At 45.5% G+C, this 22,216-nt stretch overlaps 1 protein-coding gene across 4 annotated transcripts in view; it reads left to right on the top strand.

The window, feature by feature from the left end:
• Nucleotides 1-8,660: 8,660 nt before the first annotated feature.
• Setx (senataxin) overlaps nucleotides 8,661-22,216 on the top strand; it is a 70,285-nt gene continuing 56,729 nt past the window's right edge. For 2 of the 4 annotated variants that reach the window (XM_042680966.1, XM_042680964.1), the window contains exons 1-4: nucleotides 8,672-8,744; nucleotides 9,733-9,843; nucleotides 16,581-16,764; nucleotides 21,525-21,741. In XM_042680966.1, coding sequence (XP_042536900.1) covers nucleotides 16,588-16,764; nucleotides 21,525-21,741 — 394 coding nt within the window. In that variant the 5' untranslated portion in view covers nucleotides 8,672-8,744; nucleotides 9,733-9,843; nucleotides 16,581-16,587. Of the gene's footprint in view, nucleotides 8,745-9,732; nucleotides 9,844-16,580; nucleotides 16,765-21,524; nucleotides 21,742-22,216 lie in introns of all 4 variants that reach the window. The other 2 variants (XM_042680965.1, XM_042680967.1) reach the window with 2 other exon arrangements.

The following is a 22,216-nucleotide window of genomic DNA, read 5'->3' as shown; positions in this document are numbered from 1 at the left end:
GAGCTGAGGGACAGTGTCCAGGCCCAGAGTTCAAACCCCACGACCCAGCAACAACAAAAAAAGCGTAAGGCATGGCTTAAGTGGCACAGCGCTTACCTAGCAAGCTTAAGGCCTTGAGTTTGAGCCCTAGAACCTTCCCTTGTGGGGGAAGGGGGTGGGAATCAACTGTAGATGCAAAGCATGGTGACATAGGCCTATGATCGCAGCACTCTAGGCTGAGAAAAGAAGATTGCAAGTTTAGGACTATCTGAGCTACATAAAATGAGACATTCCCTAAAAAATAAAAAATTAAAAAAAAACAAACCCTGCTAAATGGGATAAAAGAACCATCTGGGGAAGGGTAAATTGCCTGGGTTGGGGCAATATAACAAGGTTGCTGTTACCTGTGCCCCTGTCCCTATACCTGTGTCTCAGGGGACATAGTAACTGCTGCTTCCTCCTGCCTTCTAAAGTGTCCCCAGTCATCCCTTAGCAGAACCTGGCTCTGTATAACCGGTGTTTGGGAAGTTGGTGCTGAGGCTCCTGGACCTGTGTGCAGGAGATCCCAGCACAGATGCTGGAATGGCGCCCCATGTAGCAATGGCCACTTCTGTTGCACAGTGTACCTGCACTGTCCCTTGTGTTCTCAAGTATCATTTAAGTGGCACCCTTATTTACAGAGCTACATGTGTTCCAGACCTGTCATGAGAGGAGAAGCACACAGGAGAATTGGATTCTTTACTCACATGATCTCCAGCAGCTCACCTTGTGCTAACAGACAGTGAATCTTCCGCAAGTAAATGAACATCATCTTAGTAAACATTTCTCCTTGAGTCAGCCCCCTCTGTCCATCACGCCTATCATTTCCATGCCAGATGGAGCCACTGGGTAAGATACATTAGAACATTAGATACATTAGATGCACGTATCTTGTGGCCAACCAGTGGTTTTGCTTCAGGGGATCTGTCTTTTGCAGTCATGGGACTTAAATTCAGGGCCTGGGTGCTATCACTGAGCAACTTTGCTCAAGGCTAATGCTCTGCCAGTTTGAGACACAACTCCACTTCTGGTTTTCTGGCAGTTAATTGGAGATAAGAGTATCATGGACTTTGCTGCCCAGTCTGGCTTTGAACCACAGTCCTCAGATCTCAACCTCCTGAGTTAGCTAGGATTATAGGCAGGAGCCACCAACATCTGGCTTAGAATGTTTCTTAATAAGAACAACTATTCAGCTGTTCAAGATACATTCCTAGAAGGCAATATTATGTGGAGATTTAAAATGACATTTCATTGACATGAAATATTTTAAATGAAAATTTTCAGATTACCTATTTTCTCCATTTTGTAATTGTAAAAAATAAATGTATTGTGTAAACAGGTGTATTGAAATGTCTAGAGTGGGGTCAGTGGTTTCTGTAGGGGTTTCTAGATGAAGACTTGGGACACTGAGACGCTCGTCTCATGAAAGGATGAATCAAGCTCCTTAGCCCCCCCCCCCCCCCCCCCAGTTCTAGGGGGCGGGGATCTGGGCTGATTCTCTGCTGTTCCTTCTGCACAGTCCATCTGGTGTTCAGTGTGCATAAACCCACCCCTTCCAACCCCATTAAGTGCACACCCAGCAGAACCACTACAGAGATTTACCCAGGAAGGGAAGGTTCACTCCAATCTATGGACTCAACTCAAGAGTTGAAATTCAGCTGAGAAGATGGATAGTCAAGATCCCATTGGCAGAAAAAAAGTGGGGGAAGGATAATGTGGAAATAGCCCATGTTCATGCTGGATAGCAGGTGATTATATGGAGCCTTTTACATTTTGTCCAGTAAGCTCATACAGTTGGATCATTTTATTTTTTTCCCTTTTTTTTTTTTGGTCATGGGGCTTGAAATGCTGGGCCTGGGTGCTGTCCCTCAACTCTCCAGCTCACAGCTAGCCCTCTACCACTTGAACCACAGTGTCACTTCCGGCTTTTTCTGCTTATGTGGTGTTGAGGAATTGAACCCAGGGCCTCAGGCATGCAAGGCTAGCACTTTACCACTGAGCCACCTTCCCGGCCCCGGATCATCTTATTTTTATAACCTTGTTTCACTTGGCACTTCCATGCCTCTCCTCCAGAAGAAGCAAATTGTATAGATCTTAGCTGATGACTTTTTTGGGGGGGTGGCTGGTACTGGGTCTTGAACTCAGGGCCTCATGCTGTTGCTTGCCTCTTTTTGCTCAAGACTGGTCCTCTACCACTTGAACCACATCTCTCCACTTCTGGCTTTCTGCTGGTTAATTGTCTGCCTTGGCTGGCTTCAAACTTCAAATGAGCCAGCCACCTATGTTTATTGGCCCAATGACCCTTTTTTACATAGTTCCAGGGATCTGGGTGAAAAGGCCAACCAGGCATTTGTGTGTGTGTGTTGTGTGTGAAGTTGGACAGTGCAGGAACTCAATGAGAGGACCAGAATGTGGTTCAGGATGGGGTCACTGTGAGGTCCTCAGGGATGCTTTTTTTTTTTTTTTTTTTGGTTGGTCGTGGGCTTGAACTCGGCCTAGGCGCTGTCCCTCAGCTCTTCAGCTCAAGGCTAGTGCTCTACCACGTGAGCCACAGCGCCACTTCCGGCTTTTTCTGCTTATGTGATGCTGAGGAATCGAACCTAGGGCCTCATGCATGCAAGGCAAAGCACTCTTACCATGGAGTCACCTTCCCAGCCCCTGAGGAGCGCTTTTACATAGACTTCCAGTCCATGGACAGAGAGAGAACATGACCAAAGAGATGAATTCATTCCCTCCATGAAGATTCAGCAGTAAAGCCCCATGCAGGAGGAAAGGGTGAAGGAGGAAACCTGGTGGTGCCTGTGTTCAGTGCCCAGCAGGAAGTGGTATCCACCAATCAGAATGACTACAGCAACCACAACAACCCCCCCCCCCCCAGCTTACTGCAAACAAGATGGGATCAACAACTCTAAGATGTTTTAAACAGCCTTGAGCAGGTTCTGTGGGTTCTTGTACTTCAGAGGCTGTGCCTGCCATGGCTGATCGCTTCCACCAGCAGCAAACACCCAGAGAGATGCCGTATATAGAACACAAAGAACTCCCTTCAATTCACCTAAGGAGCTGGTGGGCCACCTGCAGTGAGCCAGGTCCTAATAGAAACTGAGGACACAAGACTCCCAGCTTCCTGGACTGCTCCCTCTTCATACACTCCATCCTTGCCTCTCCTCTCATGGCACTTTCCTATGCAAGACCCCTGGGTGAACTCAGCCACTTTGCTTCTACCTGTACCCCAAGGGCTGGCTATTCCTAGAATAAAACAGCTAAGCTGACTGGCTTTACTGTAACCATGGTAACAAGCCTCAGGTGGACCCAGCAATCCACTGCGACTCCAGCATTTTTTTTTTTCTTTTTTGATGTGCCAGTACTGAGCACTGTTTCTGAGCTTTTGTGCTCAAGACTAGAGCTCTACCATTTGAGTCGCAGCTCCATTTCTTGTTTTCTGGTGGTTAACTGGAGATAAAAGGCTCATGGACTTTCCTACCCGGGCTGGCTTTGAAGCATGATCCTTAGATCTTAGCCTCCTGAGTAGCGTGGATAACAGGTGTGAGCCACCAGTGCCCAGCGGTCCTTATACTCTTCCTTTGCTTTTTTTTTTTTTTTTTGCCAGTTTGGGGGCCTGAACTCTGGGCCTGGGCGCTGTCCCTCAGCTCTTCAGCTCAAGGATAGTGCCCTACCACTTGAACCACAGCACCATTCCGGGCTTTTTTCTGCTTATGTGGTGCTGAGGAATCGAACCTAGGGCCTCATGTATGCAAGGCAAGCACTCTACCCACTGAGCCAACTTCCCAGCCCCTCTTCCTTTGCTTTTTTGCTCAAGACTGCTGTTCTGCCACTTGTGCCATACCTTCACTTCATGAGTCTTAGGCTTGTCTGCCTGTGCTGGCTTTGAATCATGATCTTCAGATCTCAGCCTCTAAAATAGCTAGGATTACAGATGTGAGCCACAGGCACCCAGCTTCTCTAGTAGTCTTGCCTGTCATTACCCTATAATGGCTATTCACTCAGCCCTTCCATACTCCTGCATTAATAACAATTCAGTGAGAAACTCGAAGTCGTCCCTCATCACCTCCCGCAGACAACGTGCATGCCCCCCTAAGCCAACCCCTGGACCTGAGCCTTCCACATTTTCTCCCAAGTTTCTCATCCTGCACTGATCCCTGTCCAAAATGGTTGGTCTGGATCATTGCTACCGTGAAGAACTGGTCTCACCAGTCATGTATGTATGCATAAAACTGGTTGTACATGTGGAATCAGCTAGCAGTTGCTGCCCACCTGCTGTGGTCCCAGCCATTATTTTTCACCGTTCTGTAAGCAACACCAATAGTGTGTTTTCCAGTTTTTTAGTTTTTCATAATGTTTTTCTACTTTATCTCCACTCTTTACATTTCTTTTGTAACTTTTGATCTGTTCATTTTTTTTTTTTTGGAGCTTCAGCTGCAACAGCAGAAGAGACAGTTTATTGCACATGTGTGACACATATTCAGCCACAACTAGGAACAATAAAGTAATGAAGTAATAAAAGTGATTTGAGATCTTTCTTCTTTTGTAATGTTAGACATTTACAGTTTCACATTTTCTTCTGAGCCCTGACAGTCAATAGATCAATAACTGGTCCAGGGACCAATGATTCTTTTCAAAATTGGATTCTGTAATAATTGGATGAATGGATATGGAACAAGCTCTTGAGCTCATGGCTGTAATGAGCTACCTTCCTTAATGATAATTTGAATAAAGTTTGTTGCTGTATTTTACTGTGTTGCCTCTGATCAATTCCTTGGTCAAGACTCTAGACAGGAATCAAATGGGCCCACTGGTAACAAATCTAGACTCTCTTTTATCACATGTAACCCTCCCCCCCCCCCCAAAAAAAAGCTAAAACTAAGGGTAGAAGAAAAATATGAGAGAAAATATAAATTCTTAGAATACAAAAAACACTAACTATTGAAGTAACTAGTTACACTTTTGTCAAAATTTAAAATGTGGGCTAGTGCCATTGGCTCACGCGTATAATCCTAGCTACTTAGAAGGCTGAGAGCTGAGGATTGAGGTTCAAAGCCAGCTGGGGTAGGAAAGTCCATGGACTTATTGCCAATTAATTACCCAAAGAGCCAAAAGTGGGGCTATAGCTAGTCTGAGCAAAAAGAACTCAGAGAAATAGGGATACAGGTGGACCCATTGCAACAATGAGATGTACAAGTCGTTATGTCAAAAACGAACTTTACAACTTTGGTGGGGGAGTGGGGGGAGGATGTGAAGGAATGGGAAGGGGAAACAAAGGAGGAGGCTACAATGCTTGATAAAAAATGTACTCATTATATTGCCCATGTAATTGTAACCCCTCTGTACAGTATTTTCACAATTAAAAAATAACCAAAAAAAAAAAAAAAAAGACAGCACCCAGGCCCTAAGTTCAAGCCTCAGGACCAGCACCAAAAAAAAAAAAAAAAAAGTAAATGTACTTCAAGGTTAGCCCAGGAAGAAGACTTGATCTCCAAGATAACCAGCAAAAATCACAGAAGGTCCAGAGCATAGAGACAGAATGCCAGCCAAGCAAGCAAAATAAATTTTAATTGACTCTTAAATCCACTGTTTGGGGGCTGAGAGAGAGGATTAGCATGCACGAGGCTGTTGTAATACCATAGACTGGTATAAACATTTCTTTTGTATATGTGTGTGTTTGCCAGTCCTAGGGACTTTTTTCTTTTGGTCGTGGGGCTTGTACTTGGGCTGGGTGCTGTCCCTCAGCTCTTCAGCTCAAGGCCAGTGCTCTACCACTTGAGGTACAGTGCCACTTCCGGCTTTTTCTGTTTTTTTTTTTGTGGTGTTGAGGAATCAAACCCAGGGCCTCATGCATTCGAGACAAGCACTCTACCACAGAACCATCTTCCCAGCCCCAGTCCTAGGTCTTAAACTCAGGGCCTGGGCACTGTCCCTGAACTTCTTTTGCTCAAGGCTAGCACCTATCACTTAAGCCACAGCTCCATTACTGGCTTTTTGTTTTGTTTTGATAGTTTAGTGGAGATAAGAGTCTCACAGATGTTCCTTCCCTAGCTGGCTTTGAACTGTGTTCCGCAAATCTCAGCCTCTTGAGGAGCTAGGATGACAGGGATGAGCCACTTGTAGCCTGGCAACATTTCTTAAATAAATGGTTTAAGCTTTAAATGAAGCCGGGCACTGGTGGCTCACACCTCTAATCCTAGCTACTCAGGAAGCTGAGATCTAAGGATCTTGGTTCAAATCCTGCTCAGGCAGGAAAGTCTGTGAGACTCTTATGTCTAATAAACCACCAGAAAATCAGAAGTAGTGCTATGGCTCAAGTGGTAGAGCACTTGCCTCGAACTGAAGAGTTGAGGGACAGTACCCAGGCCCAGAGTTCAAACAGCACGACTGACCAAAAAAAAAATCAAAAACATATTTTTTGAGGGTCTCAAACTGGAGTTACCATGTCTCAAGGATAGATTTCCCTCATTGAGAATTAAGGGTAATGTTCAATTTCTTCTCAGGCAGTTTGGGCATGTATATTCTTTACTGTAGTTACTTTAGTTTTAAAAAAAATCAACTAAAGAATACAGTATCACCTAATTCCATTTAATTAACTCTGCCAGGATCTATACCAAAATGTGAACTCCATCCTTGTTTTTGCATTTGAAAGTATCCCATGAAAGTCTCACTTCCAAGTTGTTTAGAGCGGGTGTTAACCAGGTGCTGGGCAGAGGGGCTGCGGTGACAGGTCAGAGGTGTGTCCCTGTGCGTTGAGGGGCTGCGGTGACAGGTCAGAGGTGTCCCTGTGCGTTGAGGGGTGCACGCACCCTTTGCCAGGGTCGGCGCGCTGCCTAACCGCTCCTCCAGCGCCGCACTGCCGTGGGGTCGCGGCTCAGGCCCGCGGGGAGGGGAAATAACGGATTTTTGTCTGGTGTGGGAGGGGGTCGCCAACGGTCATTTGCCTCCCAACAAGCCACGCCCTTTTCTGGAATTTTCCCTGGCCGGAGCCCTGCCCGCGTTCTGCCTGCCTCGCCTCATTCTCCGGGAAGATTCTGCAGCGGTAAGACGTCTCCGCCCGGGCCCGGGGGCCTCCATGCGGCCGGGGCCCCTCCAGGCCGGGCCGGGCCTGCGGCCGCGCAGCGCTCCAGCTCCCGCAAGCCCTTTCCCTCCTAAATACTTTGGGTTTTCTTTCTTCTTTCTATGTTTTCCTTTTGTCTCCATCATGAGGCCTGTGCTCAGGGCCTAGGTGCTGTCCTCAGCCTTCCACTCAAGACCAGCGCGCTGCCATCTGTAGCTTGTTATTTTCCTTTATTACCACCTCCTTCTTTCTTCTTCTTTCTTCTTCCTCCTCTTCCTCTTCTTCCTCTTCCTCTCCTTCTTCTCCTTCATCTTGTTTGGTTGTTAATTGGAAATGAGTCAAGTCCAGGTTGGCTTTGAACTGCTACCTACAAATCACAAGCTGCTGAGTTGCTAGTATTTACAGGAGTAATTTATATATTTTTTATAGTTCCCCCCCTCCCAGTAGTACTGGAGTTTGAATGCCGGGCTGTGAGCATGCTAGGCAGACTCCTACTAATCTGTGTCCCTAGCCTTTTTTTTCCCCCTCTTTTGGGACTAGGGCTCCCCACTTGCTGAAGTGTCCTCCTGTTTGAGCCACGCCTGCTTTATAGTCAGGATCACTAGTAACTATTTGCCCTCAGAAAATAAGCCAGCAAGTTCGAAGTGTGGCTCAAGTGGTGGAGCACCAGTCCTGGGTGAAAAGGGCAAATGAGAGTGAGGTCCTGGATTCAGGCTCAGAACTGGCACAAGCAAGCAGTGCGCTCCCATCTCCAAGAGCAGCAGTGGGTTTGGTTTTTTAATTTTTAAGGGGTTGAGGAGGGGAGAGACAAAAACAGAAAAAAAAAAAAGGTGGAGGAGGGAAGGCGAAGCACAGGAGACTCACACCTGTAACCCTAACTACTCGGGAGGCTGAGGATAGCGGTTCGAAGCCAGCCCAGGCAGGAAAGTCCCTAAGACTAATCTCCCATTAACCAGCAAAACGTTGGGAGTGGAGCTGTGGCCTTGAGTCAAAAAGCTTAGGGACAGTGCTCAGACCTTGAGCTCAAGCCCCAGGTCTGGCACCATAAAAGGGTGGTGTAGTAACAGCTTTCTAGAGGATGTGACTAGTTGGAATTCTGTATTCTTTACCATGCCTAGGGCCACTTTTCTGTGGTCTTACACAAATTACCCCCAAATTACGCGTTTACCCATTAAGTTTTAGGTCTCTAAAGGAAACCTAGAGAGGAAAAAAAAATCCATCTCCGTTCTTAAAACACCCATCCTGAGACAGTCATAGGACAAGGAAGGGGAGAGAAAGGGACCGCAAACGGTAGGAGGAGGGCGGGCGTCGAGTCCGGCCCGGCCAGGCGCGTGGCCGGGGCCCGCCCACACCGGCCTCAGGTTGCAGCCAATAGTCAGGACGGGCGTTGCTGATTGGTCCTCCCTTCAGTCCGGAGATGACGCAAATCCAGGCTTCAAGCCTACCGAGGCACCCCGCAAGGGCCTCTTTAGCTCCGCCCCTCGGCACACCAAAACAAGCAAGCTGCGCGGGGGCGGGGCCCGAGCTAGGCCGACGCCGCGCGGGGGCGGAGCTTCGGCTCGCGACGACTGAGGGTTGGATGGCTGGCCGCGGCCCCGCACTTCCGCCCGCGGCCGGCTGTTGGGCGGAGACGTGCAGGTGGGTTACAGGCCGAGGCTGGCTCTGGGTAAGCGGAGCGGCCGGGTCGGGGCCGCAGGCCCGGCGGGCGCGTGCGCGCGCAAGCCGCGCGGGGTAACGGGCGTGGCGCGAGGTCGCGGTGGGGGACGGGGGGCGCGAGCGGGCCCTGCACGTCCGGGTCGCGCGCAGGGGCCCGGCGGGCCGCTCCTTTGTGCTTCCTGCACGTCGGAGGCCGGACGTCGGGCGTGCGGTCCTCCCGTGGGTGTACACCGCAGCTCCCGGTGCGCGGCCCGGCGTCCAGGCTCTGCGCAGTTTCCTCGGGCGAAGAGGTCGCGTGGGGCCGAGTGTCGGGCCTGGCCCCGCCCCCGTCCCGTCCGGCCCCGCCGGCCGCGCTCTGGCTCCCGAGCGCCGCCGACAGCCGCCCCCTGGCCGCCGGGGGCGCTGACAGCCGGCCCGACCCGGCTTCGCGGGCGCCCCCTGCGCCCCGCGTGAGAGCTCGCGGCGCCAAACGGGCAGACAGCGGAAGGAAAGGCGCCCTCCACGGGAGACAGGTCTGCTGGGGACGAGGGTGGACAGCCCGGGCTGAATCACCTGCACTTGCTGGGGATGGGCTTGAACGCGGGGCCTGGCGCTGCCCTTCAGCTTTGGTGCTCGAGGCCAGCGCTCTATCCCTTGAGCCACAGCTCCTCTTCTGGCTCTTTTTTTGAGTCTCACAGGCTTTGCTGCGCAGGCTGGCTTTGAACCGTGAACCTCAGGTCTCAGCTTCTGAGTAGCTAGGCGTGAGCCACCAGCACCCAGCTTGATGATAGGGAGTTTTGGCTAAGTGTAGAGCTGTTCTTGAGTGGGAAGTTCCCTGAATATCTAGGGTGTCAGAATTAGAGTGTACCTCTTATTCATTTCTAGTGTGTGCGCGGATCGACTAACCTGCCCCAACTTCCTCAACAGATGTGCTGGTTTTGTGAGGTTGATGTGATGCTGAGGTGAGATTTAAAAAGTTAAAAGTCACATTATAAGTTTTGTTTCTTTTTGAATTTCAGAAATGTTCTTTCGGATGCAAAAGGCTGAATGGATATAAATGGATCCTTTCTCCCTCACAAGCCCAGTAGTAGGCGCTGAGAGGGTCACTTCTCTGTAGAACATTTGCCAAGGTAATCACTACTTTTTTTTTTTTTAACTTTACCACTTTTTTCAGTCATGCATATATATATATATATATATATATATATATATATATATATATAAAACATACACTGAGCACTGAGCTACAGAGAGAGAGCAGGTCCTTGCCTTAACAGATCCACACTGCTTAGGGCAGCTAATGAAAGTCAGTAGGAGTTCAGACCACATTGATGGGTGCAATGGTGGGTACACATACAGGGTCCTGAGAAGCAGAGAAGGTTTCAGGCCAACTGGAAGAGAGGATGAGTCCAACCAGCCTCCCAGATGCAGTGGCACCCAGGACACATTACACAGTCATTGTTCTCAGGTCCAATTTTCTCAGAATCATTAGTAGAATGCTTCACTCCCTTCCCCCTTTTTTTTTGGTCAGTGCTGGGGGGGCTTGAATTCAGGCCCTTATGAGCTCTTGCTGAGCTTTTTCACTCAAGGTGGGTGCTCTACCATTGAGCCATACCTTCACTTCTCCCTTCAGGCTTTTTGCTGATTAATTGGAGTTAAGAGTTTCTTGAATTTGTCTGCTGGGACTGGTTTTGAACCTTGATTCTCAGATCTTGGCTTCCTGAGTAGCTGTGGTGCCCAGCAAGTACACACACATATAATGTGATATGTATATATATATTTCATATAAGTAAATTTTGTATATTTTATATGTATGTATATACATATATATACATATACATATACACATACACAGGTACATGCACACACACATGCTGGTACTGGGGTTTGAATTTAGGGCCTCATACTTGCTTCACTATCAGTCTACCACTTGAGCCAATCCTAAAACTTTATCTTAGTTCTAAGGAGAAGATTTTTTTTTTGGGTCCGGTCGTGGGGCCTGAACTCTGGGCCTGGGCTCTGTCCCTCAACTCTTCAGCTCAAGGCTAGTGCTCTACCACTTGAGCCACAGCACCACTTCCGGCTTTTTTCTTTTTGCTTATGTGGTGCTGAGGAATCGAACCAGGGCCTCAGGCATGCAAGGCAAGCGCTCTACCACTGAGCCACCTTCCCCAGCCCTAAGGAGAAGATTTTTTTCTTTTTGTTGGTCGTGGGGCTTGAACTCTGGGCCTGGGTGCTGTCTCTCAGCTCTTCAGCTCAAGACCAGCTCTCTATCACTTGAACTACAGTGCCACTTCTGGTATTCTAGTGGTTTATTAGAGATAAGAGTCTCAGACTTTCCTGCCTGGGGTGGTGGGCAGGAACCTCGATCCTCAGATCTCAGCCTTCTGAGTAGCTAGGATTACAGGCATGAGCCACTGGTGCCAGGATCTTTTTTTTCCCCCAGGATCTGTGGGGTTTGACTTCAGGGCCTGGGCACTGTCCTGAGCTCTTTTGTTCAAGGTTAGTGTTCTACCACTTTGAGCCACAGTGCCATTTCTGGTTTTCTGGTGGTTAATTAGAGATAAGAGTCTCAGGACTTTCTTGCCTGGGCTGGCTTTGAATGTCCATCCTCAGATCTCAGTCTCCTGAGTAGATACATGAGCCACTGGCACCAGGCTTCATTTTCTTTTTTTAAGTGTTCCTATGAAACCTTGGTTCTAGTTCAGTACAGATGCAAGTACTTCTGCAGTGAGGATATGCCAGCACCATGAATTATTTTAGAAAGACCCAAGTGAGGAGAATTGAGTGTGAGGAGACACCAGGAGGTAGTGCTGAAGCCATGTTGTGGAGGGCCTTTTGCTTGAATTCAGAATTTGAATTTGAATTTTATCTCCCCTGTGGAGGAGTTACCTGTAGGTAGTGCTGGAAGTCTAGGCTGTGCATTGGCAATATATTGGAGGAAAAATTGGTAGTGAATTACCTAAGAGGTAGAGAACACAGAGAAGAAAATATACATGCAATTAAGGAGATAGACTCTCAAACTCAAGAGATGAGGACAAGGGAGAATGAGAAGATGGGATAATTGATAGGTTACTGGTTTGAAGATTGAGTAGATACAGAGCAGGTATGGTGGTACAAGCTTATAATCCCAGCTACTTAAGGTGGGCCCGAGGCAGGAACTAATGGATAGGATCTCCATCTTATTAAGTTGGGCAGCATGACATGTCTCTAAGTATAGGTGAGAGCATCATGGACTGAGGCTGGTCCTGGGTAAGACCCAGGCCCAGAAAACCCCACACAATCTATCCAGAAAATAGCTAAACCAAAAAAGCCTTTCAGATAAGGTTCAAGCCATAGAGCTTTTGCTTAACAACACAAGGCCTTGAGTTCAAACTTCACACTGACCCCTACACATGCGAAAAAACCCAAACCCTGTCAATAAGGGAATAGAGATGAAGAGCAGATCAGGGCAAGAGCTTTGTTCTGGTCTGGTCGAGCTTACTTTGCAATGCCTATCAGGACCTGGAGTAGCGTTCCATTGTTGGCAGTTGGGTATTGACTACAACTATAGAGTTTTAGGTTGTACTATAGAGTTTAGGCTATGCTGCCATTAGTGCAGGGGTGGGGAACCTTTTTTCTGATTTGTGCCATTTGGGTAGTTATGAAATTTAGAAAATGATCAGCAGATGGGTCTCAGGCTAGCTGGCAGGAAGCACGTATCTGTCCTGTCATGTACCTAATCTAATGACTCCACTCACCTATAGCCAGAAGCTTCCACATTCCTGATTTATTGAGTAGCAGGAATAAAGCATTGCATCTCTACAAGCTTAGGAGGGGTTAGTAGTTCAGTGGTAGAATGCTTGTGTAGCAAATGTGGAGGCCCTGGTTTCTTTTGCTAGTATGTATATACATATAAAGATGTAGATATAGAGAAATAAAGATACAGAGATAGATAGAGATTTATCTATCCATCCATTCACATTTTAGCTGGGCGCACTGGCTGTGAATGTAGTCCCAGCAACTAGAGAGACTGAAGCAGGGGCTCCCTGGAGCCCAGGAGTTTGCCAGCCAGAGCAGCATAGTAAAACTTGATCTTTTATATGTTTTTCAGTCTTTGGGTAACTTCAGTATGGGAATGATTCATGATTTGAATAAGGTCAACGAGAAGGGTGGAGGGTATTGAATGTGGAGGTTAGAATAAGTCTTAAGCCATTGGAGGTAAGTTGTTTGAGACAGAGGTTTACGATACTCTATAAATTCATTGTGTAACCTAGGCTGGCCTTGAACTCAGAATCCTGCCTCAAGCTCCAGTACTGGGATTATAGATGTGTACCACTGTACCTGGATGCCTGACTAGGGAGATTTTGGTATTTAGACTGGGAGCAAAGGAAGAAGTGATTGTGAAGGAGTTTGAGTAACACATTGCCAGCGGAGTGGCATGTTAGTATAGCTAAAGAATGCATAGTGAACATGTCCAATTGGATTTGGTAATAGAATGATCATTGGGGACTTTTAGGAAAGCATGTAGTGGAAAGTAAGGATAGAGGCTAGGATGAAAAGGACCTGCCAACCCTGGGGCTTGAACTCAGGGCTTGCTCACTGTCCTTGAGCTTCTTTTGTTCAAGGCCAGCTCTCTGCTACTTGAGCCACTGCTCTACTTCTGGCTTTTTTTAGTAGTTTATTGGAGGCAAGCATTTCACAGGCTTTTCTGCCTGGGCTGGTTTCAAACTGTAATCTTCAGATCTCAGCCTCTTGAGTAGTTAGGATTATGAGCATGAGGTGCTGGCATTGGCCTGAATTGCTTTTTTTAGATATTTTTCTTGGTAGATCTCAGCCTCCACAAAGCTGGGCTGACAGATGCAGACCACCGTGCCCAGCTAATGGGTGAGAAGTGGTCTGGAAAACTTTTTGGTTGAGCTGGACTCTTATCTGTAATCTACCCAATCTCAGCTTCCTTTGTAGCTAATGTTACAGATGTGAGCTAGTGTGAAGCCAGCTACCTGGCTGGTTTCCGTTGCTAATGTGCTCTACACAGCAGTGTCTCTGCTATATTCTCCATTCATAGGTACCTGTTTTATGACAGTAATTCTTACCTACTTGTGTGTATGTGCTGGTACTAGGGCTTGAACTCAAGGTTTTGCACTCTTTATCTTTCAAGGTTACTGCTGTACCCTTTGAGCCATACCTACCTGGAAAAATTTAATCTGCCTTTCTAGGGTGTGGAATTAGACTAGGTTTCTGTGAAATATAAGACAAATCCTGAGCCGGGCGCTGGTGGCTCACACTTGTAATCCTAGCTACTCAGGATGCAGAGATCTGAGGATCGAGGTTCAAAGCCTGCCTGGGTAGGAAAGTCCATGAGACTCTTATCTCAAATAAACTACCAGAAAACCGGAAGTGGTACTATGGCTCAAGTGGTAGAGCACTAGCCTTGAGCTGAAGAGCTGAGGGACAGTGCCCAAGCCCAGAGTTCCAGCCCCATGACGGACAAAAGAAAAACAACAAAAGAAAACAAGCATTTTTCTTAGAGGTGCCTTTTGGTCTCTGCTCGGTTATATTAAAGTGTACAACATTTTACTTGCACTACAGTTCCTTAAGATTTAAGTTTCAATTGACTATAATTTGTTACTTGCCAAAATTGTGTTTGAAACAGTTTATGACTGCAGAATCTGTGGAGTGTCACTTTCTATTTGTGGGCCCTTAGTTGACGCCCCACATCGAGTTGACAACCGGAAAAACCAGCTTCTGCAAACCCTTAACTTTCAGTATTATGCTATTCTTCCTTTAGGACTAAGTTCTTACTTAAATAAAATAATTTTATATTCTGCACAAACATGGCTAAGGCTGTGTGCATTGTATTCCCTAGTGGGCTGTGCCCGTGCCGGGTGGACATTAGTAAGCTGTACCTGAGTGGCCTTAGGGCCGTTATCTGCAGCTGAATCTGCATACTATTTTATTTTTTCAGATGAGAACTCATATATTCTCTCTGTCCCACTTTTGAGGAAGTTCCTAATTTTAGAATTTTTTTTTTTGGGGGGTACGGTCATGGGGCCTGAACTCTGGGCCTGGGCACTGTCCCTCAGCTCTTCAGCTCAAGGCTAGCACTCTACCACTTGAGCCATAGCACCACTTCCAGCTTTTTTCTTTTTTCTTACGTGGTGTTGAGGAATTGAACCCAGGGCCTCATGCATGCAAGGCAAGCACTCTACCACTGAGCCACCTTCCCATCCCCTAATTTTAGAACTTTATTCTTTAGCTTTTTTTTTTTTTTTGGTGGTACTAAGGACCAAGGGCCTTGCCCTTGCTATGCAAGCATTCTCCCACTGAGAAAAATCCCAACCTCTAGAATATTATTTTTGTGCTTTTCCTGAGGCATGAACTCATGGCCTGGGTCATGTCCTTCAGCTTTAAATCTCTCTCTCTCTCTCTCTCTCTCTATCTATCTTATCTATCTCTATCTACCTACCTACTTACCTACCTATATTTTATTATTGTTGGTGGTAGTCATGGGACTTGAACTCAGGACCTGAGCACTGTCCCTGAGCTTCTGCTCAAGGCTAGCACCCTACCATTTGATCTATAGTGTCACTTCCTGCTTTTTCTCAGTAGTTTATTAGACATAGGAGTCTTATGAACTTTCCTGCCCAGGCTAACTTTGAAATGCAGTCCTCAGATCTCAGCCTCCTGAGTAGCTAGGATTACAGGTATGAGCCATTAGCATCTGGCTAGGAGTATATTTCTTTTTTCCTCTTCCTTTGCTTTCCTTCAGTTTGATCTCCCTGAGCTTTTCTGCTCAAAACCAGCAGCACTCTACCACTTGAGCTCCACCTTTTTTTAGTAGTTAATTGGAGACAGGAGTCTCATGGACTTACCTTCCAGGACTAGCTTTGATCCTCAGGTCTCAGCCTTCTGAGTAGCTACAATTACAGGTTTGAGCTACCAGCTCAAGAATCTTTTTTTATTGTGCCAGTCCTAGGGCTTGAACTCAGTCCCTGAACTTTTTGTTCAAGACTCATGCTCTACCACTTGAGCCCATAGCTCCATTTACTTTATTTATTTATTTTTTTTGTCAGTCGTGGGGCTTGAACTCTGGGCCTGAGCACTGTCCCTCAGCTCTTCAGCTCAAGATGAGCGCTCTACCACTTGAGCTACAGCACCACTTCCGGTTTTGAGTGTTTATTGGAGATAAGAGTTTTACGGACTTTAATGACTGGGCTTTGAACCATGATCCTCAGATCTCAGCCTCCTGAGTAGCTAGGATTACAGGTGTGATAGAACTTATTTTCAACTTCCTTTTCTATGAATATTTTAATATTGAAAGCTAGTCTAAGTCCCTGTAAAAGTGTAAAGAAAGTATGTTTCTGGAAAGTATTAAGTAAAAATAAGAAATTTAAACAGTTTATAATACAAACACATATATTTGATTGCACTCATTCATTTATGTAATTATTACATTAGTTGTGAAGTTAAAAAAAGCCTAGCATAAAGTAAAAATTTTTTCAAAATGTTACCGTTTTCTGTTAGTGGAAATTGTGAGTACATAATATGAATTTCAGGCAGATTTCATATTCAAATACATTACACTACCAAATTCTGTGTCCAGATGTTCACTCACTTTGTTTTTTGTTTTAGTGAGGATCAAATGTAGGGGACTGTGTTTTAGGGAAGCACTGCACTGCTGAACTCCACCCCTGCCCACCCCATATCCCTGGTTTCAGATTTGTGTTCATTCAGGTCTGCAGTTGATAGCATGGGCACAGACCTTTTGGCTGTGAAGACACATTTGAATTGAAAACCTGGGTTATAAGTAGAAAGGCACCTGTTCTTCACAATAGCAAGGATATGTTTTCCTTCAGTTCTTAGCTGTTTTCTCTTTTGGATGTAGGTCCAGAATGAGCACTTGTTGCTGGTGCACACCGGGTGGCATTTCCACCCTTGACTTCCTAAAGAGCTATGCCTCCAGGACCCTCTCTGGAGAATTCCACACAGCTGACGAAGACCTCTGCTACTGCTTAGAATGTGTGGCTGAATACCACAAAGCAAGAGAAGAATTGCCTTTCTTGCATGAGGTAAATAACATTAGATAGGCATTATTTTTCATAGATTACTGACTAAGAAAAGAATGTTTGAACTCTGTTAGAAACGTTCAGAGAAATACATTTCTAACTAATTGTTGGTTTATGTAGGTGCTGAGTAAACACTTAGCCCTGATAGAAATGAATTAAAATCTAAAGCAGAATTTATAGTTAGTTTCATTAATTTCAATATAAAACGATTTTATGAAATGCAGCCATTCCCAATACTTGGGAGGTGAGGGCATGAGGATTTTAAGTTTAAGGCTAGCTAGGCTACAAAGTATGACCCTATCTCAAAAAGAGAAGAAAAAAAAGAAATTAAGTTGGATGGGGGTATTTTTAGTTTTATCTTTTATGTCAATATCAGTACTTTCAGTGGGGTTTTGTTCGCTTGCTTTTGGTTTTGTGCCACTGCTAGGGCTTGAACTTGGTGCTTGGAAGCTCTTCCTTAGCTTTGTTGCTCAAGACTAGTGATTTATCACTTGCCTTTTTGGTGGCTAATTGAGATAGGAGTCTCATGGACTTTTCCTGGCTGGTCTGGTCTTTGAACCAAGATCCTCAGGAGGTTCAGGCCTCCTGAATAGCTAGGATTACAAGTCTGAGCTATCAGCACCTTGCAATGTTTAGTTTTAGTTTTTTTTAAAGTAATGACTTTTTAATGGTAAGTAGTTAGAAAACTGAGGATAACCATATCTACTTTGTTATATTTATCTAATAAAACAAACACAGACTACAGAGGTGTGTACAGTATATGGAGGTGAGGATGAGTAGTTAGTTATGAACATGTCCAAAATCTTGAATTATATAAAATTTCTACTTGTGAAGCTACTCATTGTCATTGAAGTTAGTGTTCTAAGGTAGGCACCTGTCTGGTTTTCCTGCCGTGGCTAGCTTCAAACTTCAGTCCTCTAGCTCTCAGACTCCTGAGTATTATAGGTATGACTTATTAGCTAATACAGACAGCTATACTCTGTTTGCCTCTTTATTTTATTGTGTACTATAAATGCTTTATTTTGTACAAACTGAAAGCTTGGGTGTCCTGCTTAGAGTGAGTCTGTCAGTGCCACTTTCCCAGCAACTTGTATTCTGTTTGTGTCTCTTTCACAATTTGGTGATTTTCGTATTTCTAACTTTTTAAGTATTATTGTTAATGTTATGGTGATCAATGATCTTTAATGCTGCTATTATAATTGTTTGGGGGGTACGATGAGCCCAGGTTAACTGTCCAGTAAATGCTGTGTGTTCTGACTGCTTTATTGATTACCCATTCGTTTTTCTCTTTCCTCAGGCCTCTATAGTCTGGAAACATACCAGTATTGAAATTAGGCCAATTAGTAACCCTAGAGTAGTCTCTTTAAGCAAGAGTCACACATCCTATGCTTTAAAGTCACAGATGATTAAGCTTAGTGAGGAAAGCAACTTAAAGGCTAAGGTAGGAGCTGGGCACTGGTGGCTCACACCTGTAATTCTAACTACTCAGGAGGCTGAGATCTAAGGATTGTGGTTCAAAGCCAGCTTGCACAGAAAAGTCCCCATGAGACACATCTCCAGTTAACCTCTCAAAAATGAAGTGGAGCTGTGGCTCAAGTAGTAGAGTGCTAGCTTTGAGCACAAGGAGGCTTTTGGACAGTGCCCAAACCCTGAGTTCAAGCCCTGCAACCAACAAAACAAAGCAACAACAACAAAAAGAAAAAACAGGCTAAGGTAGGCTGAAAGTTAGGCCTTTTGTGCAGAATAGCCATAGTGCTCCTGTAGCAGCTTCCCAAGCTATGGAGAAGATCTGACTAAGATAATTGATGAAGGTAACTGTAACAAACAGCAGATTTTCCATGTAGAAGACACAGTTTACATCAGGAGAAGATGCCATCTAGGACTTTAATGTCTGGACAGGCGAAGTCAGTTCTTGGCTTCAAAAAAGGCAGGTCAAGCTGGGCGCTGGTGGCTCATGCCTGTAATCCTAGCTACTCAGGAGGCTGATATCTGAGGATTTGGATCCTGCCCAGGATCTAGCCTGGGCAGGAAAGACCATGAGACTCTTATCTCCAATAAACCACTCAGAAAACTGGAAGTGGCGCTGTGGCTCAAGTGGTAGAGCACTAGCCTTGAGCTGAGAGCTGAGGGACAGCGTCCAGGCCCAGAGTTCAAGCCCCATGACAGACAAAGGAAAAAAAAAGGCAGGTCAACTCAATTAGGGGCTAATGTAGTTGCTGATTTTTTTAAGTTGAAGTCAAGTGTTCATTTACCATTTTGAATATCCTAGGGTGCCAAAGAATTACACAGATTCTGCTCGGCCTGTGCTTTATAAAGGGACTGTTCTATAAATAACAAAATCTGGAAGATAGCATGTTTGTTTACACCTAGCTTTACTGGATATATTAAGCCCACTATTGAGACCTGCTGTTCCATAAAAAGAATTCCTTTTTAAATGTTCGTATTGATCGACAGTGTACCTGGCCACTTGGAGCAAGGTGGGGATGGAATAAGGCTGATGGCGTCCGTCATCAGTGCTTCCTGACACGCATCCATTCTGCCTGTGGGGCAAGACGCAGTTTAGAATCAGATGTTGTATAGATTCATAAAACTGTAGCTGCCACAGTCATTCCTCCATATCTGGGCTAAATAAATTGAAGACCTGGAAAGAATTGACACTTTAGATACCATTAAAAAACATTTGTGGAAGTGGCGCTGTGGCTCAAGTGGAAGAGCGCTCGCCTTGAGCTGAAGAGTGCAGAGCACCTAAGCCCAGAGTTCAAGCCCCACAACTGACCAAAAAAAAAAAAATCTAAAAAACATTTGTGCTGGGCACCGGTGGCTCACGTCTATATGATCCTAGCTACTCAGAAGGCTGAGATCTGAGGATCACAATTCAAAGCCAGCTTGGGCAGGAAAGTCCGAGACTCTTAATCTCCAATAAGCCGCTGGAAAACCAGAAGTGGCACTGTAGCTCAAGTGGTAGAGTGCTCACCTTGAGCTGAAGAGCACAGGGACAGCGCCCAGGCCCAGAGTTCAAGTCCCGTGACCGACCAAAAAAACAAACATTTGTAGCTGGGTACAGTGGCTCACATCTATATAATCCTAGCTACTCAGGAGGCTGAGGTCTGCAGTCTAGGTTTGGAGCCAGCCTGAGACAGTCTTTAAAACTCTGCACACGTATGTGTGTTGGGCCTTGAACTCAAGGCCCCACTCTCCTTTAGCTTTATAAAAGCTCAAGATTGGCTGGCACTCTATCACTTGAGCCATACGTATATTTTCATTTTTATTTTATTTTTTTTATTTTTTATTTATTTATTTATTTTTGTCGGCCGTGGGGCTTGAACTCTGGGCCTGGGCGCTGTCCCTCAGCTCTTCAGCTCAAGGCGAGCGGTCTACCACTTGTGGTTTATTGGAGATAGGAGTCTCATGGTCTCTCCTGCCCGGGCTGGCTTTGAACCGCGATCCTCAGATCTCAGCCTCCTGAGTAGCTAGGATTACAGGCGTGAGCCACCAGCGCCCGGCTCATACATATATTTTCATAAATCCTTGAAATTCATTACAGTTGAGCAGAAAGGAGGGTTCTCGAAACAATGCTTTGCTGTCCTGGTGAAGATGCCTGAACATTGTCAAAAATGACAACAAAGAATTTAGATGTAATCTCAGTTTATGTCTCTCAAACTCAGCAGATGAAGTGGATTTGAGAGAACTGACTCCAGTTGAGAAGGTCTGTGGTGACATGGCACCATGGTGTAGACAGTCTCACTGTAGTTTTTAGTGAGAGGGATAATCAGTGTGGCTAATTACATCCCATCCCACAGTAGTCAAGTCCTTCCAGAGTCATGGCTCACCAACTTTTTTTTTTTCTTTGTCAGTTGTGGGGCTTGAACTTAGCTCTTCAGCTCAAGGCTAGCACTCTGTCGCTTTAGCAACAGCATCACTTCCAGTTTTCTGGTGGTTAATTGGAGATAAGAGTCTCATGGACATTCCTGCTGGGGCTGGCTTTGAACTGCAATCCTCAGATCTCAGCCTTCTGAGTAGCTAGGATTTCAGGCTTGAGCCACCAGTTCCTGGCTCACTGACTTTTTTAATGCTGTTTCTAGGGCTTGAACTTAGAGCCTAGGCACTGTTCCTGAGCTTTTTTACTCAAAGCTGGTGCTCTACTAGTTGAGCCACAACTCCACTTCTAGCTTTTTGATGGATTATTTGAGATAAGAGTCTCATGGACTTTCCTGTACTTTCCCAGTTTTTCTCTCCCATCCCCACCCACAAGTTGTGTAGTTCATTTTCAACATAGTGTCTAGTGCCTGAAGTTTTAAATTAAGATATATATAGCCAGATGCTGGTGGCTTGTGTCTGTAATCCTAACTACTCAGGAAGCTGAGATCGGAGGATTGTGGTTAAAAGCCATCTCAGGCAGGAAAGTCCATGAAACTCTTATCTCCAATTAACCACCAGAAAACCAGAAGTGGTGCTGTGGCTCAAGTGGTAGAGTATTTGTCTGGAGCTGAAGAGCTGAGGGACAGTGCCCAGACCTAGAGTTTAAAGCCCATGACAAATCCTCCCCCCCAAAAAAAGGATATATATATATATATATATACATATATATATATATATTTATTTATTCTTGAGAAGTACTGTTACTTAATAGGCTGTATGTGGTATAAAAGCTTACACACACAGGAAAACAAAAGTTCAGGGAAAATGTTTTCCAAAATGATATCACAGCTAACATATTTTGTTGATAAGATATAAACCATGCTGCTCATTTTTTTTCTCTCTAGGTTTTATGGGAATTAGAAACCCTACGTCTCATAACTCACTTTGAAAAATCTATGAAAGCAGAACTTGCAGATGATGATGATGACGAGTTATATATAGTAGACAGCAATGGAGAGGCACAGCTGTTTGACTTTACTGGCCAAGACTTTGAGAATAAGCTTCGCGTTCCTCTGCTTGAGATACTGAAATACCCTTACCTGCTTCTACACGAGCGTGTCAGTGAGTATCGTAGGCTTGCACTGAGGCCCCTGTATGTGGTATGAGGTGCTTGACCGCTTGAGCCACCTGCCCCTCCATTTTGTTAATTTAAAATTTGGAAGCAAGGATGTGGTAGCATAGTGGGAGAGTGCTTACTTAGCCTCTGTGAGGTCCAAGATCATCCAGTCCCCACTATAAACCACGAATCTTACATTTGAGGCTTATTGGTAATAAAAATTTATTTGCTCAATGTATAACTAGAATACTTAATATTTCCCTCAACCTCTTATTATGAAAGTTTTCAAATAGTGAATAGCATGTAACCTTCCATGGATTCTGCAATTTGCTATATTTGCATTATCATGTATCTTTTATGGCAGTTTTTTTTTTTTGGGGGGGGTCCGGTCGTGGGGCCTGAACTCTGGGCCTGGGCGCTGTCCCTCAGCTCTTCAGCTCAAGGCTAGCGCTCTACCACTTGAGCCACAGCGCCACTTAG

The sequence above is a fragment of the Dipodomys spectabilis genome, unplaced genomic scaffold (assembly GCF_019054845.1).
Source record: "Dipodomys spectabilis isolate Male_0828 unplaced genomic scaffold, ASM1905484v1 ptg000067l, whole genome shotgun sequence".
NCBI classification, from domain to species: domain Eukaryota; kingdom Metazoa; phylum Chordata; class Mammalia; order Rodentia; family Heteromyidae; genus Dipodomys; species Dipodomys spectabilis.
This window is presented reverse-complemented; position numbering and strand designations above follow the sequence as displayed.